At 41.5% G+C, this 17618-nt stretch overlaps 1 protein-coding gene across 1 annotated transcript; it reads left to right on the forward strand.

The window, feature by feature from the left end:
• Positions 1-112: 112 nt before the first annotated feature.
• UBR7 (ubiquitin protein ligase E3 component n-recognin 7) lies at positions 113-17037 on the forward strand. Its single transcript, XM_019983675.2, has 11 exons — positions 113-335; positions 2235-2368; positions 2971-3031; positions 3897-3992; positions 5054-5107; positions 5479-5584; positions 7528-7736; positions 7911-8060; positions 8571-8733; positions 10292-10353; positions 14785-17037. Exons 1-11 carry the CDS (start codon positions 186-188, stop codon positions 14875-14877), a joined length of 1278 nt encoding a protein of 425 aa, XP_019839234.2. The 5' UTR covers positions 113-185; the 3' UTR covers positions 14878-17037.
• Positions 17038-17618: the final 581 nt, after the last annotated feature.

Here is a 17618-nt window from a genome sequence, read left to right on the forward strand (position 1 = left end):
GCGCAGGCGCGGAGAAGGGACAGGCGTGACTTCCGATTGTCGGAAGTCGCTCCTCCCCCTTCCTTCGCTCCCTGTCTTTGGGATTGGTGTCTGGCACCGAGGCCCCGCCTCCTCCGGCCCCGCCCCTCGCGGACGCTTTTCCCGCCTCCGCCGGGGCTGATCGGCGGTCCGGGTGACAGTTGAGGATGGCCGGAGCCGAGGAGCCAGCTGGGCGACAGTCGGAGTTGGAGCCCGTGGTATCGTTGGTCGATGTACTTGAGGAGGACGAGGAGCTGGAGAATGAGGCTTGCGCCGTCCTGGGCGGCAGTGACTCGGAGAAGTGCTCCTACTCGCAGGTGGGCGCGCGGCCCGGGCCTCGCCTCCCCCAGGCTCCCCTCAACCTCCCTTTGCCCACCCGCCTTACCCTCTCTTTTCCCGCCGGCCGCGGCCGGCACCCCGTGGTGGTCCGGCTCAGCTGTTGGTCGTAGGAGTCCCCATCCCAGGCCCAGGTGCCCTTTTACCCTTAGTCTCCTGAGCCCCCATCCTAACCTGTGGCCAGCAGGACGCCCCTCCTTTCTCGATTTTCCTCTCTCCGGCCCCCGACGTTTCTCTGGTTTTGGCCCCGGAGCGGCTGCTCTTTCCTTCCTTCCTCGTCTCTTGGTGCCCCGGCCGCTTTTCACCAAACCAACCCCGTGACCTTTCACATCCTGAGTATTTTTGTCCCTACTTTTCCCATCCTCAGAGTATTTGCTGGGTACTAAACGGGAGAGTCAAAGCAGAGTTAAAGGAGAGGGCTCTGGATTTGAAAATCTCTCCGCGTAGGCTGGACTCCTGGACAGCTGGTTCCTCTGCAATTTAGTTTGACAAGTGCTAGCTGGTTTTTTGGCGAGAGGAAGCAAGTACCACGTCTGTCTGCAGTCGGCCCCCCAGGGGGATAGACCGGAACCCGAACAGCTGTTGGCACTGTCTAAGGAAAGGGGAGGAGAGGAGGAGAGATGGCATTCGGAAAATGGTGGGAACAAGGACTGAAGGGGGTGTGACGTAGTGTTTGGTGACTCATTCTGTTTCTAGGTTCAAAAATGGAGAAAGGTGGTAGAAGAAAACTAATGAGAGATGATGCTTGATAGGAAGAAGAGGTTGCCTTCCAGGCCGGTGGAGTGGAACATTGCAGGATGGGGAGAGAGACGTGGGGTCTTTATGTGGTGTGGCCTGAGATCACAATACCAGTTGTCATCAATGACCAGTTGAGTTTACACTGCAAAGTGGTTAGATTTTTTTTTTTTTAATACACCTGGTATCAGAGGTATTTAATGTTGGCTGATATTTTAAAACCTTTGGTCGTCACTGAAACAACTTTTTCTGTTTGCCTTTTTTAAAAAAGCCTGTACGTTATTTTTGAAACGTACTTAGATTTTTAAAACAGACTTCCTTAAAATTTTTTTTTTGTATTGTTGTAAAATATGTGGAAAAGTGCAGAAACCACGTATAAGTCTTGGGAAAGCAAAACCGAAAACACCAGCAGGTGCGTACCACCCAGATCAAGAGATAGAACATTACCAGCATCACAGAAGCTTTCCTGGGACTCCCTTCTTCCCGGAAGATGGCAGCCATTATCAAGATTTGCTTTTCTTTCAACTTTTTATTTTGAAACATTTAAAGTCTACAGTTAAAATGAAAAAATAATATTATGAACTCCTGTGTATCTTCACATATATTCACTTTTTAACATTTTACCACATTTGTTTTATCTTTTACTTCTTCACTGTAATATACTTTGGTTTTTTTTCCTGAACCAGTTGAAAATAAATTTCACACCATGACACTTCAACTCTAAATATGTCAGCATACATCTTAAAATCAAAGGGATTCATTTAATACATTGGTGTTCTCTTTGGTGGAATCACAAGCATATTCCAAAATTAAAGTATGATTATTCCTTACATAAGCTTACACACATTCTCCTGTATTTTCATGTGTTAAAATAGTTAAGTAGACTGGCTTATTCACAGCTGACTGAAAATGTTAACTTCTATCACTTTGAGAAAAAGTTATATGAAACATGTATGAAACCTGCAACCATGTTTTGGGATTCTGTTGTATATGCTTTTTTATTAGTCTCAGTGGCTTTTACAGGAAGATCTTGACCACAGATAATCTGATTTCAGTTATGTCTCAGATCATAGTATGGGCATTAGGTCGCTCTGCCAATGTCTCATCAGTTTTCTGTCTTTTTCCATTTTGGGGCTGTCTTTTAGGGTTCAGTAAAGAGACAAGCACTGTATGCCTGCAGTACCTGCACTCCAGAGGGAGAAGAACCAGCAGGAATTTGCCTGGCTTGCAGTTATGAATGTCATGGAAGTCATAAACTATTTGAGCTGTACACAAAAAGGTAAAATGGTCAGAGATTGATGCTGGATGGTTTTCAAATATTTAGATTCTTTTCCAGTTGCACTTTTTCTCTTAATCATGTTTTTGCATTCAAAGTAGTTGTGCCCTGGTAAAATTTAATGCAACTGTTTTATATAATATAATCGGAAAGAACAGTTTTTCCAGGGGACCTTTTAAACTATAATTATGGGGCAAACTCAGACCACTCCTGCTATTCTGCCACTGTTTTATGTGTGTGTGTGAGAGATACAGATATTTGTCTTTATGCATGTTAATTTCTTGGAGAAGGAAATGGCAGTCCACTCCAGTATTCTTACCTGGACAGTTCCATGGACAGGGGAGCCTGGTGGGCAACGGTCCATGGGATTGCAAAGAGTCAGACACGACTGGGCACACAGCACACACATGTTAATTTATAGAATTATTAAATATTTTATTGTAATATGCTTGGGAAAGTTGCGGATTGGATATATGAACAACAACCAAGTCCAATTTTTAGGTCCTAGAAGCCAGTTGAAAGGGAAGAGGCTATGATATGAATGTAAAGAGTAGTCTTTAAATTTAGAAGAAAAATTAAAATTGGCTCTTCCTCCTTTCTTTCAGAAATTTTCGTTGTGATTGCGGAAACAGCAAGTTTAAAAATTTGGAATGCAAATTATTTCCTGTAAGTAAGCACAGCAAACGATAAATGCATGAAAAGTAGCTAAGATTGGTATTTGTCCTAGGGGATAAAAACCAAGAATTTTCAAAAAGGAAGTTCTGTGCTTCTTCTTTGCAAATGAGCAAATCAGTGTTAGACTGTACCCCGTTTATTTATTTGTTGGAACTAAGTAACCTGCTCAGAGCCTACCTATAGATTGTAATTACTATGAAAGGCTTCGGGGGTAGTGTTCTCAAGTGATTCAGGTTCCGTTGTGTTGATTGTGCTCATGCTCTAAGGCTTTTTAAAGAAAAGGGTACGACTTTTAAAACTGAATAAATAAAATGGGCAGTAATGAGCATGGGCTTTTGCAAAAGTTTTTCACTGCTTTTTGGATAATAAAGACTATCTTCTACAATAACTTTCAGTGAAATGCCAAAAATGAAACAGAAAATAAGGGACTTTACTGTATTCAATCCTAATTACTAAAGTTATCGTGCTCTTTCTCTCCTTGTTTTTAGACAACTTCTTTGCCTACTTTTCACCTCCTAGTAATTTGGGGGCTTTAACTATCATAGCTGGGCATTAAGAAATATCTTGAAATTCTAGACCAGTGTCAGCTTCCATAGATTGATAGTTAATATTTGTGATTCATTCTCCCCCAATTGGTACAAAGAAGGTATAGAAAATAAATTTTATTTTTTCCTTGTATCCTGGAGAAAGTGTTACTTTATAGGATGAATTTTTTCCCCTTGTACTTTGAAGACTAGCTTCCAGGGGAGGGGGTGGTACAGATATTTAGTGCACAAATTTATTGAATGCATAAATTCCATGATGCATGAAATTATAAAGTTAGGCCATGTTTTATATTGAAATTAATATCTTTCAGGACAAAGCAAAGATAAATTCTGGCAATAAGTACAATGACAACTTTTTTGGATTGTACTGCATTTGCAAGAGACCTTACCCTGATCCTGAAGATGAGGTAAGAGATTTGGAGGTCAGCACCAGGACTGTGTCATCTCCAGCCTTCACTCCAGCCTCTTGTCATATTTGGCCCTTTAGCTGTTCAGCAGGGATTTGGGGATTGTGAAAGTATTCTAGATTTATCCCTTCTTTTGACTCTGACCTAAAGCTACAAGTAGTACAGAGCCCAACTATTTTTCTATTTCTTACCTCATGAGAAATATTGGACAGGACTTTATCAAGGCCAGAACTTTTTTCCTTCTTCCCTCTCTTTGCCTGCCTGTTTGCTCCTTTTCTCTGAATACTTTCCAGAAAAATGACCTTCAACTTCTCGCATTCCTGCAAGGAGAGAAAATAGGGTGCACAAACTGGATTCTCTTAAAAACTTCAATTAGAGGTGTATGCAAAATTTTAAAAGAATTTTTATTCTTCCTCATTCCTGTACCTTCTTACCTCCTAGACATAACGACTGTTAACACTTTTGGTGTATATATTTTGAGACCTTTTTCTGTGCACGTATAAGTGAGTGAATGTGTGCTTTAATTTCTAGTTTCCTTTTCTTTTGACAAAGGCAAAATTCTGTAATTCACTGTGCAACTTGCTACAATTCACATTACCTCCCTGGGCCTGGGTTTATGTGTAAAATGAAAATATATTACTTATTCATAAAGTTTTGTGGGAATCAGATCGTAAGTAACTGATACGAAAGTTTTGATAATTATTCACAAAGTGCTTATCTCAATGTAATCCTTTTGTAACCCCAGTTCATGGAGAAAGAACTTCTTTGACCCCTTGAATTGCTGTTTCTCCGTGTCTCCTTGACTTTTTGCATGTGGATAGTGGCCTTACAGAATTGGTAGAGAATTATTTAATATCTGATTCTAGTGTGTGCCAGATTTACTTTGATATTCCAGAGTTCATTGTCAGTCAGTTCAGTCGCTCAGTCATGCCTGACTCTTTGCAACCCCATGGACTGCAGCATACTGGGCTTCCCTGGAGAAGGGAATGGCAGTGTTCTTGTCTTGAGAACCCCATGAATTCACTGTAATCATTAATAAACAAATTGCTTTTCTATGTTAGATTCCAGATGAGATGATCCAGTGTATAGTCTGTGAAGATTGGTTCCATGGAAGGGTGAGAAGAGCTTTGACCTTTTAATCCCATTGTCTTTACAAAAAGAAAATATCTTGTCTTTTTTTTTTTTTAATATTTATTTATTTGGCTGAGTCTGATCTTAGTTGTGGCATATGGAATCTACTTTCCTAACCAGGGACTGAACCGAAGCCCTTGGCATTGGAAACAGAGTCTTAGCCACTGGGTCACCAGGGAAGTCCCCCCAAAATCTTGTCTTTTGGAATTAAATTATATTTCACATTATCACTACCCTTCTAAAAAATACTATAGCGATATGATCAATGTACCGTTGGCAATATTTTATAAAATAATGAACTTTCTGGACAACTTGGTAATCACAAGGAAAATAACTTGGTTTTCTGTGTTCACAGCATCTTGGCGCCATTCCTCCTGAGAGTGGGGATTTCCAAGAGATGGTGTGCCAGGCTTGCATGAAGCGCTGTTCTTTCTTGTGGGCTTACGCTGCACAGCTGGCAGGTAAGAGTCTCTGTGGAGTTGGCATGCCTCCAACTTGGGCCGTATGTTCAGTACAGTACAAATCAGTACAATTTGTTCAGTAAGTTGTAGCTACTATGTTTTTCACTGTGTACTTTTACTTTATTTTATGGGGTTTATTTTTAAACTTTTTATTTTGTACCGGGGAATGGCTAACAAACAATGCTGTGATAGTTTCAGGTGAACAGCAAAGGGACTCAGCCATACGTATACATGTATCCATTCTTCCCCAAACTCTCCTTCCATCCAGGCTGCCACATAACATTGAACAGAGTTCCATTTTTAAGGGACTCTGAGGTATAGAAAAAAGTATAAAGTATAAGATCTGTTCCTTCTCCACAAGGTGCTTATAGATAGATTGGGTGACTGCCAAGAACCAATTTTTACTTAAATGGCATGATGCAGAATATGGATGAGACCAGAATTGGAGAAAATGGAGAAAGCAGTTTTTAAGGGGATTTTGAAAGATAACAGAACCCAAACAAGTTGTTCTTAGATATAAGACATGCTACTGGTCGAGGGGGAGGTGGTGACGGTTTGCCATCTAATGCTTTTACTGTACTCTGAGAAATTGACCCAAACCACTAATTAGTAATGAATGTTCTTGAGTATGAAATACTTTATTTTACTCTTAATATTATATGTGTTTATTTTTTAAATGGTAGTACTTCATAGTGTCTGTTGTTCCAGCCTCATAATTTTTTGCCCTTCTCACCTTTAGGGAGCACTTCACCATACAAACCTCAAGCAGCATCCTGCGTTTTTGTTTTGTCTCCAAGTTCTTGTACTTGGTGTGTCCTCTTTCTGTTCATATGCTTTTTTCTGTGTGTGTGTGTTTTAAAAATTTATTTATTTTTAATTGAAGGATAATTGCTTTATAATTACTGTGTTGGTTTATACCATACATCAGCACAAATCAGCCTGTTCATATCCTTTTCAATTACGTCTCACTTTCTGCTGGACCTGAATCTTTTTCTCATTCACTGGATTTTCTTAACCCTTCCCCTCTGCCCCTTCTTCATTTCCTTCCCTGTCAGCAGATGGCCTCATTTCCTAATAAACTGAAAAGCCATCCTGCAGTGTGAGTTCCCTTGTCATTTCTCTGTTCTCTGTTATTTCTGTCTCTGCAAGCGTCCTTTCTAATTTCCTCCTCGCATAAAGAAAAGCTATTGTTTTTGCAAAACTACCCTTCTCCTGTGTTTGCAGCTAAATCTCTTCCTATTGCCTCTTGCTTCTTTGGTGTCCTTGGGTCTTTAACATCTATAGTATTTTCCTTTCTCATTTACATATAAAATGTTTAAATAGTGATTGATATATTTTTTTTAGCTCTTTTTTCCAGATGGTTTTTTTTCTGTTCTTGGTTCACATTTTGTTTTTTACTAGAGTGTAATTACTTGACAGTGTTGTGTTAATTTCTGCTCTACAGTGAAGAGTGTCAGCTGAGTGCCTCTGCAGTGTATGTTGCACATGCATGCATACTCAGTTGCTCGGTCATGTCCGACTCTTTGTGACCCCACAGACTGTAGCCTGCCAGGCTTTGTTCATGGGATTTTCCAGGCAAGAATATTGGAGTGGGTTGCCAGTTCCTCCTCCAGGGGATCTTCCTGACCCAGGGATTGAACCTGCATCTCCTGCATCTCGTGCATTGGCAGACAGATTCTTTACCACTGAGCCACATATATCCCTTCCCTCTTGAACCCACCCTTCCTACTAGTGATTGATATTTTTAAATTTTCTGTTATTTGACACTTTAGAATAGGCAGGCATAACCTAAAAAAGTGTTATTTCCTTTCTCATTATTCCAGAGATTAAGGTTAACTCTCTCCTTTTCCAGATTCTAAAGTATTTTTTAATCAAACTAAGTGATTTCATTGTCTCACTGGTGTGGATGTGTGTGTGTGTGTGTGTTTTCATTGAACCTACAGTAACAAAAGTAACTACTGAAGATGATGGGTTGGTGCTGAATGTTGATGGAGTAGGTGATCAAGAAGTTATCAAAACTGAAAATGGAGCTCATCAAGATAATGCCCTCGAAGAGGATGTTCCAGAACATGGAAAGGCTATTGTGAAGGAAGTTAAAGCAGAGCAGACAAACGAACCATGTACCAGCTCTAGTTCTGAATCTGATCTCCAGGTAACAAAATGAAATCTGAGCTGTAAAAGAAATAAAACTTGAGCAAAATTAATTCTGTAAGCTATGTAGCTTTGGATTTCAGTTGTACCTTTTGCCTAAAAGAAATTCTTTTACAAAATCTAAACTTTGAAAACGATGATGGTTTAAAATACACACTTCAAAACTTAATTTCAGAAAGCATTTCAGAATCAACATCTCAACACAGAATCACAGTCTGGCTGCAAACTTGAGGAGCTTAAAGCTAAGCAGTTTATAAAGAAAGACACTGCCACCTATTGGCCCCTGAACTGGAGGAGCAAGTTGTGTACCTGCAAAGACTGTATGGTAAGTAGCAGATCATGTTCAGCATCAAGTGTTTTGTGGACAGATGCCTAAAATAAGAACACCTGGAAAGTTTATTTATGAAATTGATATTAGAGTATAGGGAATGTAAGTTTTTTTTTTAATGTTAAGCAAATTTATAAATTAGTGTTTGCAGTCTGAATGTTTATGGAAGCAATTAAGAACGATGCAGTACTTCTTATTTATCTTCCTTTCAGTGGAAAATAGCTTTTCTGTATCATAGAATTACTTGGAAACACAAATTTCTTGAAAGTTACAGTAAGTTGGTTTTTAAATAAAAATCTCTTAGATCTTACAGCATCCACTGGAAGTTGGGAGATTTCTAAGAGAAATTTGGGCAGAAAGAATAAATCCTTCAAGCAACTCTGCTGAAAGGCTGGGGGTTTTCTGGATATTAGAAAACTTAAACAAATTTTTGGTGATTCTCATGAGGTCGACTTTCTGAGAATGACATACAGTTCTAATGGGGAAAACTGGTTTTATTTTTTAAAGAAAATGTATGGCGATCTAGATGTCCTGTTCCTGACAGATGAATATGACACAGTTCTGGCTTATGAAAACAAAGGCAAGGTTGACCAGGCAGCTGACAGGAGAGACCCTCTAATGGACACCCTTAATAGCATGAACAGAGTCCAGCAAGTGGAACTTATTTGTGGTAAATATTGTTTGTGAAAATTCATCAAGTTCATGAAGTTTCCTTTACCATTAAAAAAATTATATAGAAGGAGGACAACTAAAAATGGTTTAAATTTGGAATTATATAGTAAGCCTCACTTATACTTGCTTGATTGTAACATTGCTGAGTATTTAGCTACTATTTCCATTGAGTCAGGGTTAAATGCTAGAATAATTGCATGCTTGAGAAACCATAGCATGCTATTTTGATTAAGGGTAGATGTATAAGTACAGAATAAGAGGAAATCAATTTCTTTTTCCATCCATTGAAACAGTTTTCATTGAACATTACATGCCATCTTTTTGACAGTTGTTGAGATGCTTCAGTGGTTCACAGGAAACCCACTAGAGGGGAAAATATTCCCAAACCCTTAATTGTAGGCTTTTACATTTTTTCCCCCAGCATGCCCAACTTATTTTCATGATTTCTGTCCTAGACAGTTTCTACTTTTGTACCCCTTTTTTGACAATGGTTATTTCTGTCTTGTACATGTAACGATTTGATTCATTTCCTTTTGCCTTTATTAGACTAAAAGCTTTTTGGGGATAGAGTCTATAACTTGAGGGATATAACCCTCAAGTTCCCATGTATATAATATAATTTATTAAGTGAGATGAGTTTTAAAACTTAATGTTTGACAAGTCCAAGATACTTGAGCAATGGAATTATAGACAGATGGGAAACCTTTTAAAAAATTTTCAGCTGTAGCGACAGATTTTATTTTCTTGGGCTCCAAAATCACTACAGACAGGGTCTGCAGCCACAGAATTAAAAGACGCTTGCTCCTTGGCAGAAAAGCTATTACAGATCTAGATAGCATATTTCAAAGTGGAGACTTGACTTTGCTGACAAAGGCCTATAGAGTCAAAGCTATGGTTTTTTCAGTAGTCACGTATGAATGTGAGAGTTAGACCATAAAGCAGGCTGAGTGCCAAAAGAATTGATGCTTTCGAATCGTGGTGCTGGAGAAGACTTGAGAATCCCTTGGATTGTGAGGAGATCAAACCAGTCAATCCTAAAGGAAATCAACCCTGAATATTCACTGGGAGGACTGATGCTGAAGCTGAAGCTCCAGTACTTTGGCCAGCTGGTGCAAAGAGCCAACTCATTGGAAAAGACCCTGATGCTGGGAAAGACTGAGGGCAAGAGGAGAGATGGTTGGATGGCATCACTGACTCAATGGACATGAGTTTGAGCAAGCTCCGGGAGATAGTGAAGGACAGGGAAGCCTGCCATGCTGTAGTTCTTGGGGTTGCAAAGGGTTGGATAAGACATAGCGACTTAAACAACAGTCTTTTTGGGAGTGGGAGTATCTGTTCCTCGAGGGTTTATTTAATGAAAGAGGGTTCCCAGATGTCAAAGTGAGGGAATTGGGGAGAAATTGAGAACAAATCTGTATGCAGATTTCACTTGAAGAAAAATAGATTAAACTATTAAAATACTCAAATGTTAATGGTCAGGAAATCTTTTGTTCCTAAATGCAAATGGATTGTCTGAAGTTTGTGTCCTTGTCCTTTGCTTTGTTGTTTTGATTTAGAATACAATGACTTGAAGACTGAACTTAAAGACTATCTCAAGAGATTTGCTGATGAAGGCACAGTAAGTAGAGTTAACGAATTTTAATCATAGCCCTGTATGTTTTGAATAAAGTTTCTTTTTTTTTGAAGTGCAGTTGATTTACAGATTTATTGTTACTTTCAAGTGTACAGCCTAATAATTCAATATTTTTATAGATTATACTCCTTTTAAAATCATTATAAAATATTAGCTATATTCCCTTGGTGTGTGTGTTTGTGTGTATATACATACAACATCTTTTTTAACCATTCATCTCTTGATGGACACTTAGGGTGCTTCCATATCTTGGTTATTATAAATAATGCTGCTCTGAACATTGAGGTGCATGTATCTTTTTGAATTAGTGTTTTTGTTTTCTTTGTATATATACCTGTGTGCTGTGCTGTGCTGTGTCGCTCAGTCGTGTCCAACTCTTTGAGACCCCATGGACTGTAACTGGCCAGGCTCCTGTGTCCCTGGGGATTCTCCAGGCAAGAATGCTGGAGAGGGTTGCCATGCCCTCCTCCAGGGTGTCTTCCCAACCCAGGTATCAAACCCAGGTCTTCTGCATTGCAGGCAGATTCTTTACTGTCTAAGCCACCAGGGAAGCCTGGATATATACCTAGAAGTAATTAACTGGATCATATGGTGGTTCTGTTTCTTTTTTTGAGGGGCCTCCATACTATTTTCCATAGATCATTTTCTCTGATGAAAAAGATGACTGAGAGCGTAGTACAGGCAGAGGGAAGGGAGATGAGCAGTAGTGAAACACCACCAGACCAGCCACATTAGGAGTCCTGCCCGAGCCTCCAGATGAGGGATGGAATGGCCACCCAGGATCCTGAGAGAGCAGTTGTAGCTTAGGAGGGGCCATTGGATTGGCCATACTGATTCCCCCAGTCCTGATCATCCAGCAGGATTCCTTGGAGGAGGAAACCAAAATGACCAGTCAGGAAAAAAATTTAAGCCAGACCTCTTTTCTATGATTTGGGGTTCTGTAGTTTAGAATAAAAGAACTTGATAATTGGGGGCTAAAATATTTGTCTTGCTGGTTAGGACAGTCTAACAACTTTTAAGAGCGACACTAACTCTTAATGTGTAATCTTTTTTTTTTTTTTAATTCGTTTATTTATTGATTTGGCTCTGTCAGTCTGAGTTGTGATATACAACTTTATATATTCTTTAGTTGAAGCAGGGCAACTTTTGTCTAGTTTCAGCACGTGGGCTTAGATGCCCACGTGGGCATGTGGATCTAGTTCCTTGACCAGGGATCAAACCCACAGCCCCTGCATTGGAAGGTGAATTCTTAACCACTGTAGGGTTAACATTGTAGGGACCACTAGGGGAGTCCCTACAGTGTCTAATCTTTTAAAATAGTTCTCCAGATGGATTTTCAAATACTTTCTAACTCTTTACTACTCATATGTGTTTATGATGGGATTTTTTTCTAAAATACTTTTCTATCTTCGAAAGGGAGATATAAAATAAAACTTAACTTTTCTCTTCATGGCCTACAGTTGTCCTTCTAGACAGTAAATGTTCTGCTCTGCTACCGCCAGACAGACTAACGCAGTCAGACCTGGATCTGACAGACACTTAGGACATGCCCTGAGACTTGCTTTCTTGGGAGAAGTCTTTGCAGGCCGAGTGCTTTCTCATCAACGTGGGAAGGACTTGTAGCTGCCTGGATGGCTGGCACTGCTGCCTTGCGGCAGAATGAATTGTGGAGTCTGAGGGTAAAGAGCCTTCTGAGATGGTTTGCTCGTTTTTAGAGAATGTTCCTCATTGTCCCTGTGGATGTCCTTTTGTGTCCCAGCAGCTCTTACCTGTCAGTTATTCTCATTTCTGTGGCAGAAGCTGTCCTCTGCTTAACGCAGCCTCCGCCTTCTCGCACTGGAGCTCCAGGCGTCCACGGGTGTAACTGTTTGAGCTTGGCACTGTCAGTGGCCGTTCCAGGCCTCCCAGCTGTGTCAGTCAGCAGTGTCAGCGCGTGCACTTGTGCCTCTGCTTCTGTGTAGTGTGTGATTGCTGTGCTCATTATTGATTTTGTTTCACACACACTTAAAATCACGCACAAGAAAAAAGTAGGTGTGGTGTCTTTTGCTTTTCACATTTGAAACAATTTTATCCGGAGTATTCACACCTGTCTTCAACATATGGATCTTTGTTATCACTGGAGCCATTCTTAATGAGTCTGAGGTAATTTTTAAATCCTATGTGATGGTTTGAAAGACAGAAAAAATATTTTTTATCATTTGTTTTCAACATTACTAACTAGATCTTTACAAACAAACACCTTAAGTTGTCATAAAGCTTGTCTGCTTTGGTTGTGTTTGTCCATAATATGGTCTATTTTCCGTTTGTTTCCTTTTTTTTCTTTTTCATAATAAGGTCTGGATGTTGTCAAATAATGGCCTGCCCTTTATTTAATGTTTGTGTCTGACTTAAGACTTAGAAACTACACATTTTCTGAGACAAACCAATAAAATGATTTTACTATTGGACCCAAGTATTTTTAGGGCTTCTCCAGTGGCTCAGCAGTAAAGAACTGGCCTGCCAATATAGGAGATGTAGGTTTGATCCCTGGGTTGGGAAGATCACCTGGAGAAGGAAATGGCAACCCACTCCAGTATTCTTGCCTGGAGAATCCCATGGACAGAGGAGCCTGGCAGGCGACAGTCCATGGGGTCGCAGAAGAGTTGGACACAACTTAGTGACTTAATAAACATACGTTCTTTAACATTTCTACTCTTTATGTTGGCTGTGACCATTTGAGGAGGTCTGGAAACTAAAAATGACACACTCTATAGTTTGTGGGCTCTTAAGTCTCCTCCTACTATATCCTTGCCAGAGAAATGGTTTCCTTGCATTGCCTTTCAGTGTGTAATGTCTGTGATCCAAGTGAGGGACAGAGGCTTCACGTCGGAACTCCCTGGTATCCTACCTGTTAGCGTTTGACAGTGGACATTCCTAAGCCCAGCCGCTCAGTGCTCTGAGCTGCGGTGGCCTCAGTGTGTGTTGGCCGTCTCCATCTTGAGTCTGTGAGGGGTTTTCATTCCCGCTGGTTGACTTCCAGCTTATTGTCAGTGTCAGCTACCAGTCTGGCAGAATACTGACAAAATGTGAACTTTTTCAAGGATTAGTCAGTATCTTACCCCAGTGAGTTATTCACATTGGCTTTGCCACTTGGGGATGTTTGTACTTTCACTTCTGGGGAGAGGAGGGGGAAGTTTTCACTTTACACACAAGTATTTGTCTTCTCTTTTCCTTCTCTTTCTCCTTCTTGGTCCCTGCATTCCAGTACTTTCTTTTTCTCTTTCTCTCTCCATACCCCACCTTTATTTCCTCATGATAATAAGAATGTGTTACAAAATTAAAAATCATGTTGGTAACAGTGTGCTGCCTTTGTAATTAAACATCTCATCAGGACTTCCCTGGTGGTCCAGTGGTTAAGACTCCTGTCTGAAAGCAGGAGACATGGGTCTGCCCCTGGTCAATCCCTGATCAGTCGGGGAACTAGGATCCTGATAAATAAGTAAACAATAAAAAGTAAAACCCACATCAACAAACCTGTCAATTGTGGTACAAACTCCCTCTTGGAATAAGCAGGAACTCCTTCTGGGTCATCCCGGTTTACTTTTTTAATCCATATTCCCCCTTATTTTTTTATTTTTAATATTCTATTTTGCTGATAATCATAAACACTCCTGTGTGATGCTGTAATCCTTTTTCCAATAAAATTCAAGATAAATTTCTCATTGTTATTGTATAACATGGATATTCCATTGACTGAGAGTAATGCTTCCATAGTTTTTGCCAATTATTTTTCTGTTTATATAGCAAATGTCTTTAATTTTGGACTCCTGAAAGAGAGAAGAGTTTTGAGGTTTCTTCTTTTTTTTTCTCTTCAGTATAAAGGAGAGAGCACAAGTGTCAAAAAAGCCACCTTTGTTTGCTGGGGTGCTTGTGTGGAACTGAGGGACATCCCAGGACAGCCGTGTCCCGAGGGAGCACAGTGTCCTCCAGAGACCTCAGGGCCCTCGGTGTTCGTGCGGTTCTGTCACTGCTGTCTTCAGCTGACAGTGTTCATAGCCTACTCTGCACCAGGCAGGGCTTGCACAGGCATTACATCTCATCTGCTCTTCAAATGGTCCTGTTAGATGGCTACTGCTTTCATCTCTCCCTTTTAAAAAATATTATGTATTTGGCTGCATTGCATCTCAGTTGCATTATGCAGGATCTTTCCTTGCTGTGCATGGGCTCTCTAGCTGTGGCGCTCGGGCCTAGTGCTGGACAGTATGTGGAGTCTTAGTTCTTCGGCCAGGGATTGAACCCACATCCCCTGCACTGCAAGGCAGATCCCTAACTACCGGGCCACATGGAAGTCTCCCTTTCATCTCATTTCAATGAGGAACCCGAGGGTGGCAGTGGAACCCACACTCAGCACTCCTAATCTTTGCTTTCCATCCACAGGTGGTTAAGAGAGAGGACATCCAGCAGTTCTTTGAAGAATTTCAGTCAAAAAAGAGAAGAAGAGTGGATGGGATGCAGTATTATTGCAGCTAGAAAGGAGTGCAGCGCCTTCTATCCAGGCAGAGGAAGACCCACTTCCTGTTCCAGGAATAAAAGAGGCCGCTTCCTCCTCCAACCTTGAGCTTCCTTCACTCTGCTTAACGACAGTAGCCACAATGTTTATGCCGATTTCACAACCAGCATTCTTCTTTCTGACTCAGCTAAATGCAACTCATTCCACAGACTTGAGCCCCCCAACCCCACCCCAGTCTAGCCAGGGTTATTTGTTCAGAACTTTCAAGAAGTTTGATTTGGTTTTGAGAAAGTAAACTCATCTTTTTTTACCCCCTTAATGATTTGTTCTTTTAACTCCCAAGTGTGTCTACTCTGCCGCAGCCTCTGTCTTCCAGGACCTGCTTTGAGGAGCGTTGCAGAAGCCCTCCTGTCAGCTCCACAGGTCCCCTCACCCCTCTGATCGTGGTGCCTTGGGTCAAAGCTTCCTCAAGCCTGGTCTGCTTCTCTCCCTTGTCCCTGTTTTCTGAGGTTTGGTCATGGCCTAGAAGGGACCTCAGAGCTTGCTTCATCTAGGCTGACCCTCTGGAGTTAGCTCGGACTGCAGCTTTTTGGTTTAGATGTGTGTCACAGGCAAGGAGGTTGACTGATGGCAGGACTGAGGAAGCCTACCTTTGTTACAAATTTTACTAATAAATTTAAAGTGGAAATGTCATTCACAAATCTACTGACTCTAGAATATTAGAATTTCAGTACTGTAGTGCTCACAGGGCTTCCTGGAGAAAATATGCCATTATGTCAAGACTAGTCCCTCTCTCCTGCCTAGAAAGTAGACCGGGCACTACCCTGTGAAATCTTGGTGGTTTACAAAGTCCTCCGAGTTTCTTTATATTATCAGGGATATTCATAAGCATATATTAAGAATAGACCTATTTTGATATTGTTCTGTTAAGAAAATGTTATTAGAAGCCCAGTAAATTATTTCCCCCTTAAATCTGTGCTGAAGAAAAAACATACTGGCTTAGCCTACTTGTAAGGAGCAGGGCCAGTGAGTGCCCTGTTTTGGGAGAAGCAGACTGGAGGAGATCCCAGACAAGGCCCCAGGCCGCGCAGATAGTGAGCTTTAAGTAAAAAATAGTCCCTAATGTCAGTCTGCAGCTGAGTCCCTAATAACTGTGAGATCTTCTTTTGAAGAACCTCATGGGGTGTTGTATAAAAGCCCATATTTGAGGGGATGTCCTTTCAGTTGGTTTGAAGTGTCTTTAAAGCCCCTCGGTCTGTGTGGAAAACACCTTTCAATAAACAAGAGCCCTCAGCTGCTGTCTCCCTCTGGAGGAGCATGGTCTTTCCTGATGGTAGACAACACACTTTGAGGTGTGTGACTATAAGCATTTGAGGCTTTGGGGCCACAAGTGTATATTAATATTTTGTGTGTGTCCAGCAGTCATAAGTACCCACCGATCCCTGAGTATGGTGAACTCGGCCTACAGAAGGCAAAGGCCTTCAAGAAAAAGTACAGTTCACGTTTTTCTGCCTCAGACCTCCTAATTACAGATCCCCAGGAAGAGTGATGTGTGGAGCGGGAAGATCTTGTGGCCACAGGAGAGGCGTGTGTGCTCTGAGCTGGCCTTGTGGAAGGCTGAAGTGGCCAGGGCCAGAGCTCCGGGCATCTCCGAGAGGGCCGCCACCCCCAGCTTGGGAGCTCTCTGTTCCAAGCCTGAGGATTTTTGAACCCCTCTCTTCAAGGTGATACTAGTATACCAGTATGGCCTGAAAGGCTCTATCATCTCAGGCATATGATTTAACCACCAGAAAGTTTCTTCTTACGACAGGTCAGGACCAAGTCTCGGCATCACTGTGCAGCACAAGCAAACCCCCAGTGCTGAAGGGCTTGTTTTAGGAAAGGTACTGTTCCTCTCATGTTAACCAGAAAACCTCTTTTTTTTTTTTTAAACCTGTTGTTCACAACTAGTTTTCTTATTGACTGTATTGGACCGTCTCTTCTTGTAGAGACTGATTTTGGCCAACATGTGGCAGTTGATATTAATGCATGTTTTATGCAAAATAAGAATACGATATTAGTTACTTTTAAGGAGTTCTGGCATTGTATGTGCATTTTTGTAGAATTGTTACTGGACTTATAATTACATACTTAACTCTAATCAGGTTTCTGTAAAAATTTAAATAAATCAATTCAAAATAGTGGCTTTCAGATGGTTTCTCGTCACATTTACATGTATGTGGCCTCCGTTTGCAGATGCAGGAACCATGTGAGCCCACGGCGGCAGCTCCAGCCGCCCTGGGGCCTGCTGTAGCGGAGGGGCTGCTCCTGTCTCCCCAGCACGACGTGGCCTGATCCCAGCACACGCACCCCAGATCTCAGGTCTTGCCAGCAGAGCTCCTTCACACACGGGTGCACACGCATATACACACCCGGCTTTGCAACACCTCTGTGCACACACACACGTACGCACAGCTTTGCAACACCTCTGTGTGCACACACACGTACGCACAGCTTTGCAACACCTCCTAGGAACACACACAAACTTGGCTTTACAACACCTCTGAGGAACACATATACACACCCCACTTTACAACACCTCCGAGGAGAGAGGGTCCATAATTTCTTAGGTGAACAGAGAACAGAGATGGGTGAGGGTTGTGATGAATCGCAGTGTACTCTGGTCTTGCTCTATACAGGGGAGAGAGCCAGGAGCCCACAGGCCAAGGGAGAGACACGGTCCACCTCCACGGTAGCCATTACTTCAAAAGTAAATGTGAGG

Source organism: Bos indicus, chromosome 21, assembly GCF_029378745.1.
Source record: "Bos indicus isolate NIAB-ARS_2022 breed Sahiwal x Tharparkar chromosome 21, NIAB-ARS_B.indTharparkar_mat_pri_1.0, whole genome shotgun sequence".
NCBI lineage: Eukaryota > Metazoa > Chordata > Mammalia > Artiodactyla > Bovidae > Bos > Bos indicus.

Excerpts from the sequence above, each read along its gene's own strand:
- UBR7 (XM_019983675.2), top strand. The coding sequence starts at position 186 with ATGGCCGGAGCCGAGGAGCCAGCTGGGCGACAGTCGGAGTTGGAGCCC. Across the intron at positions 3,993-5,053 it reads ACCCTGATCCTGAAGATGAG|ATTCCAGATGAGATGATCCA; the intron begins GTAAGAGATTTG and ends TTTCTATGTTAG. Across the intron at positions 7,737-7,910 it reads GTTCTGAATCTGATCTCCAG|AAAGCATTTCAGAATCAACA; the intron begins GTAACAAAATGA and ends ACTTAATTTCAG.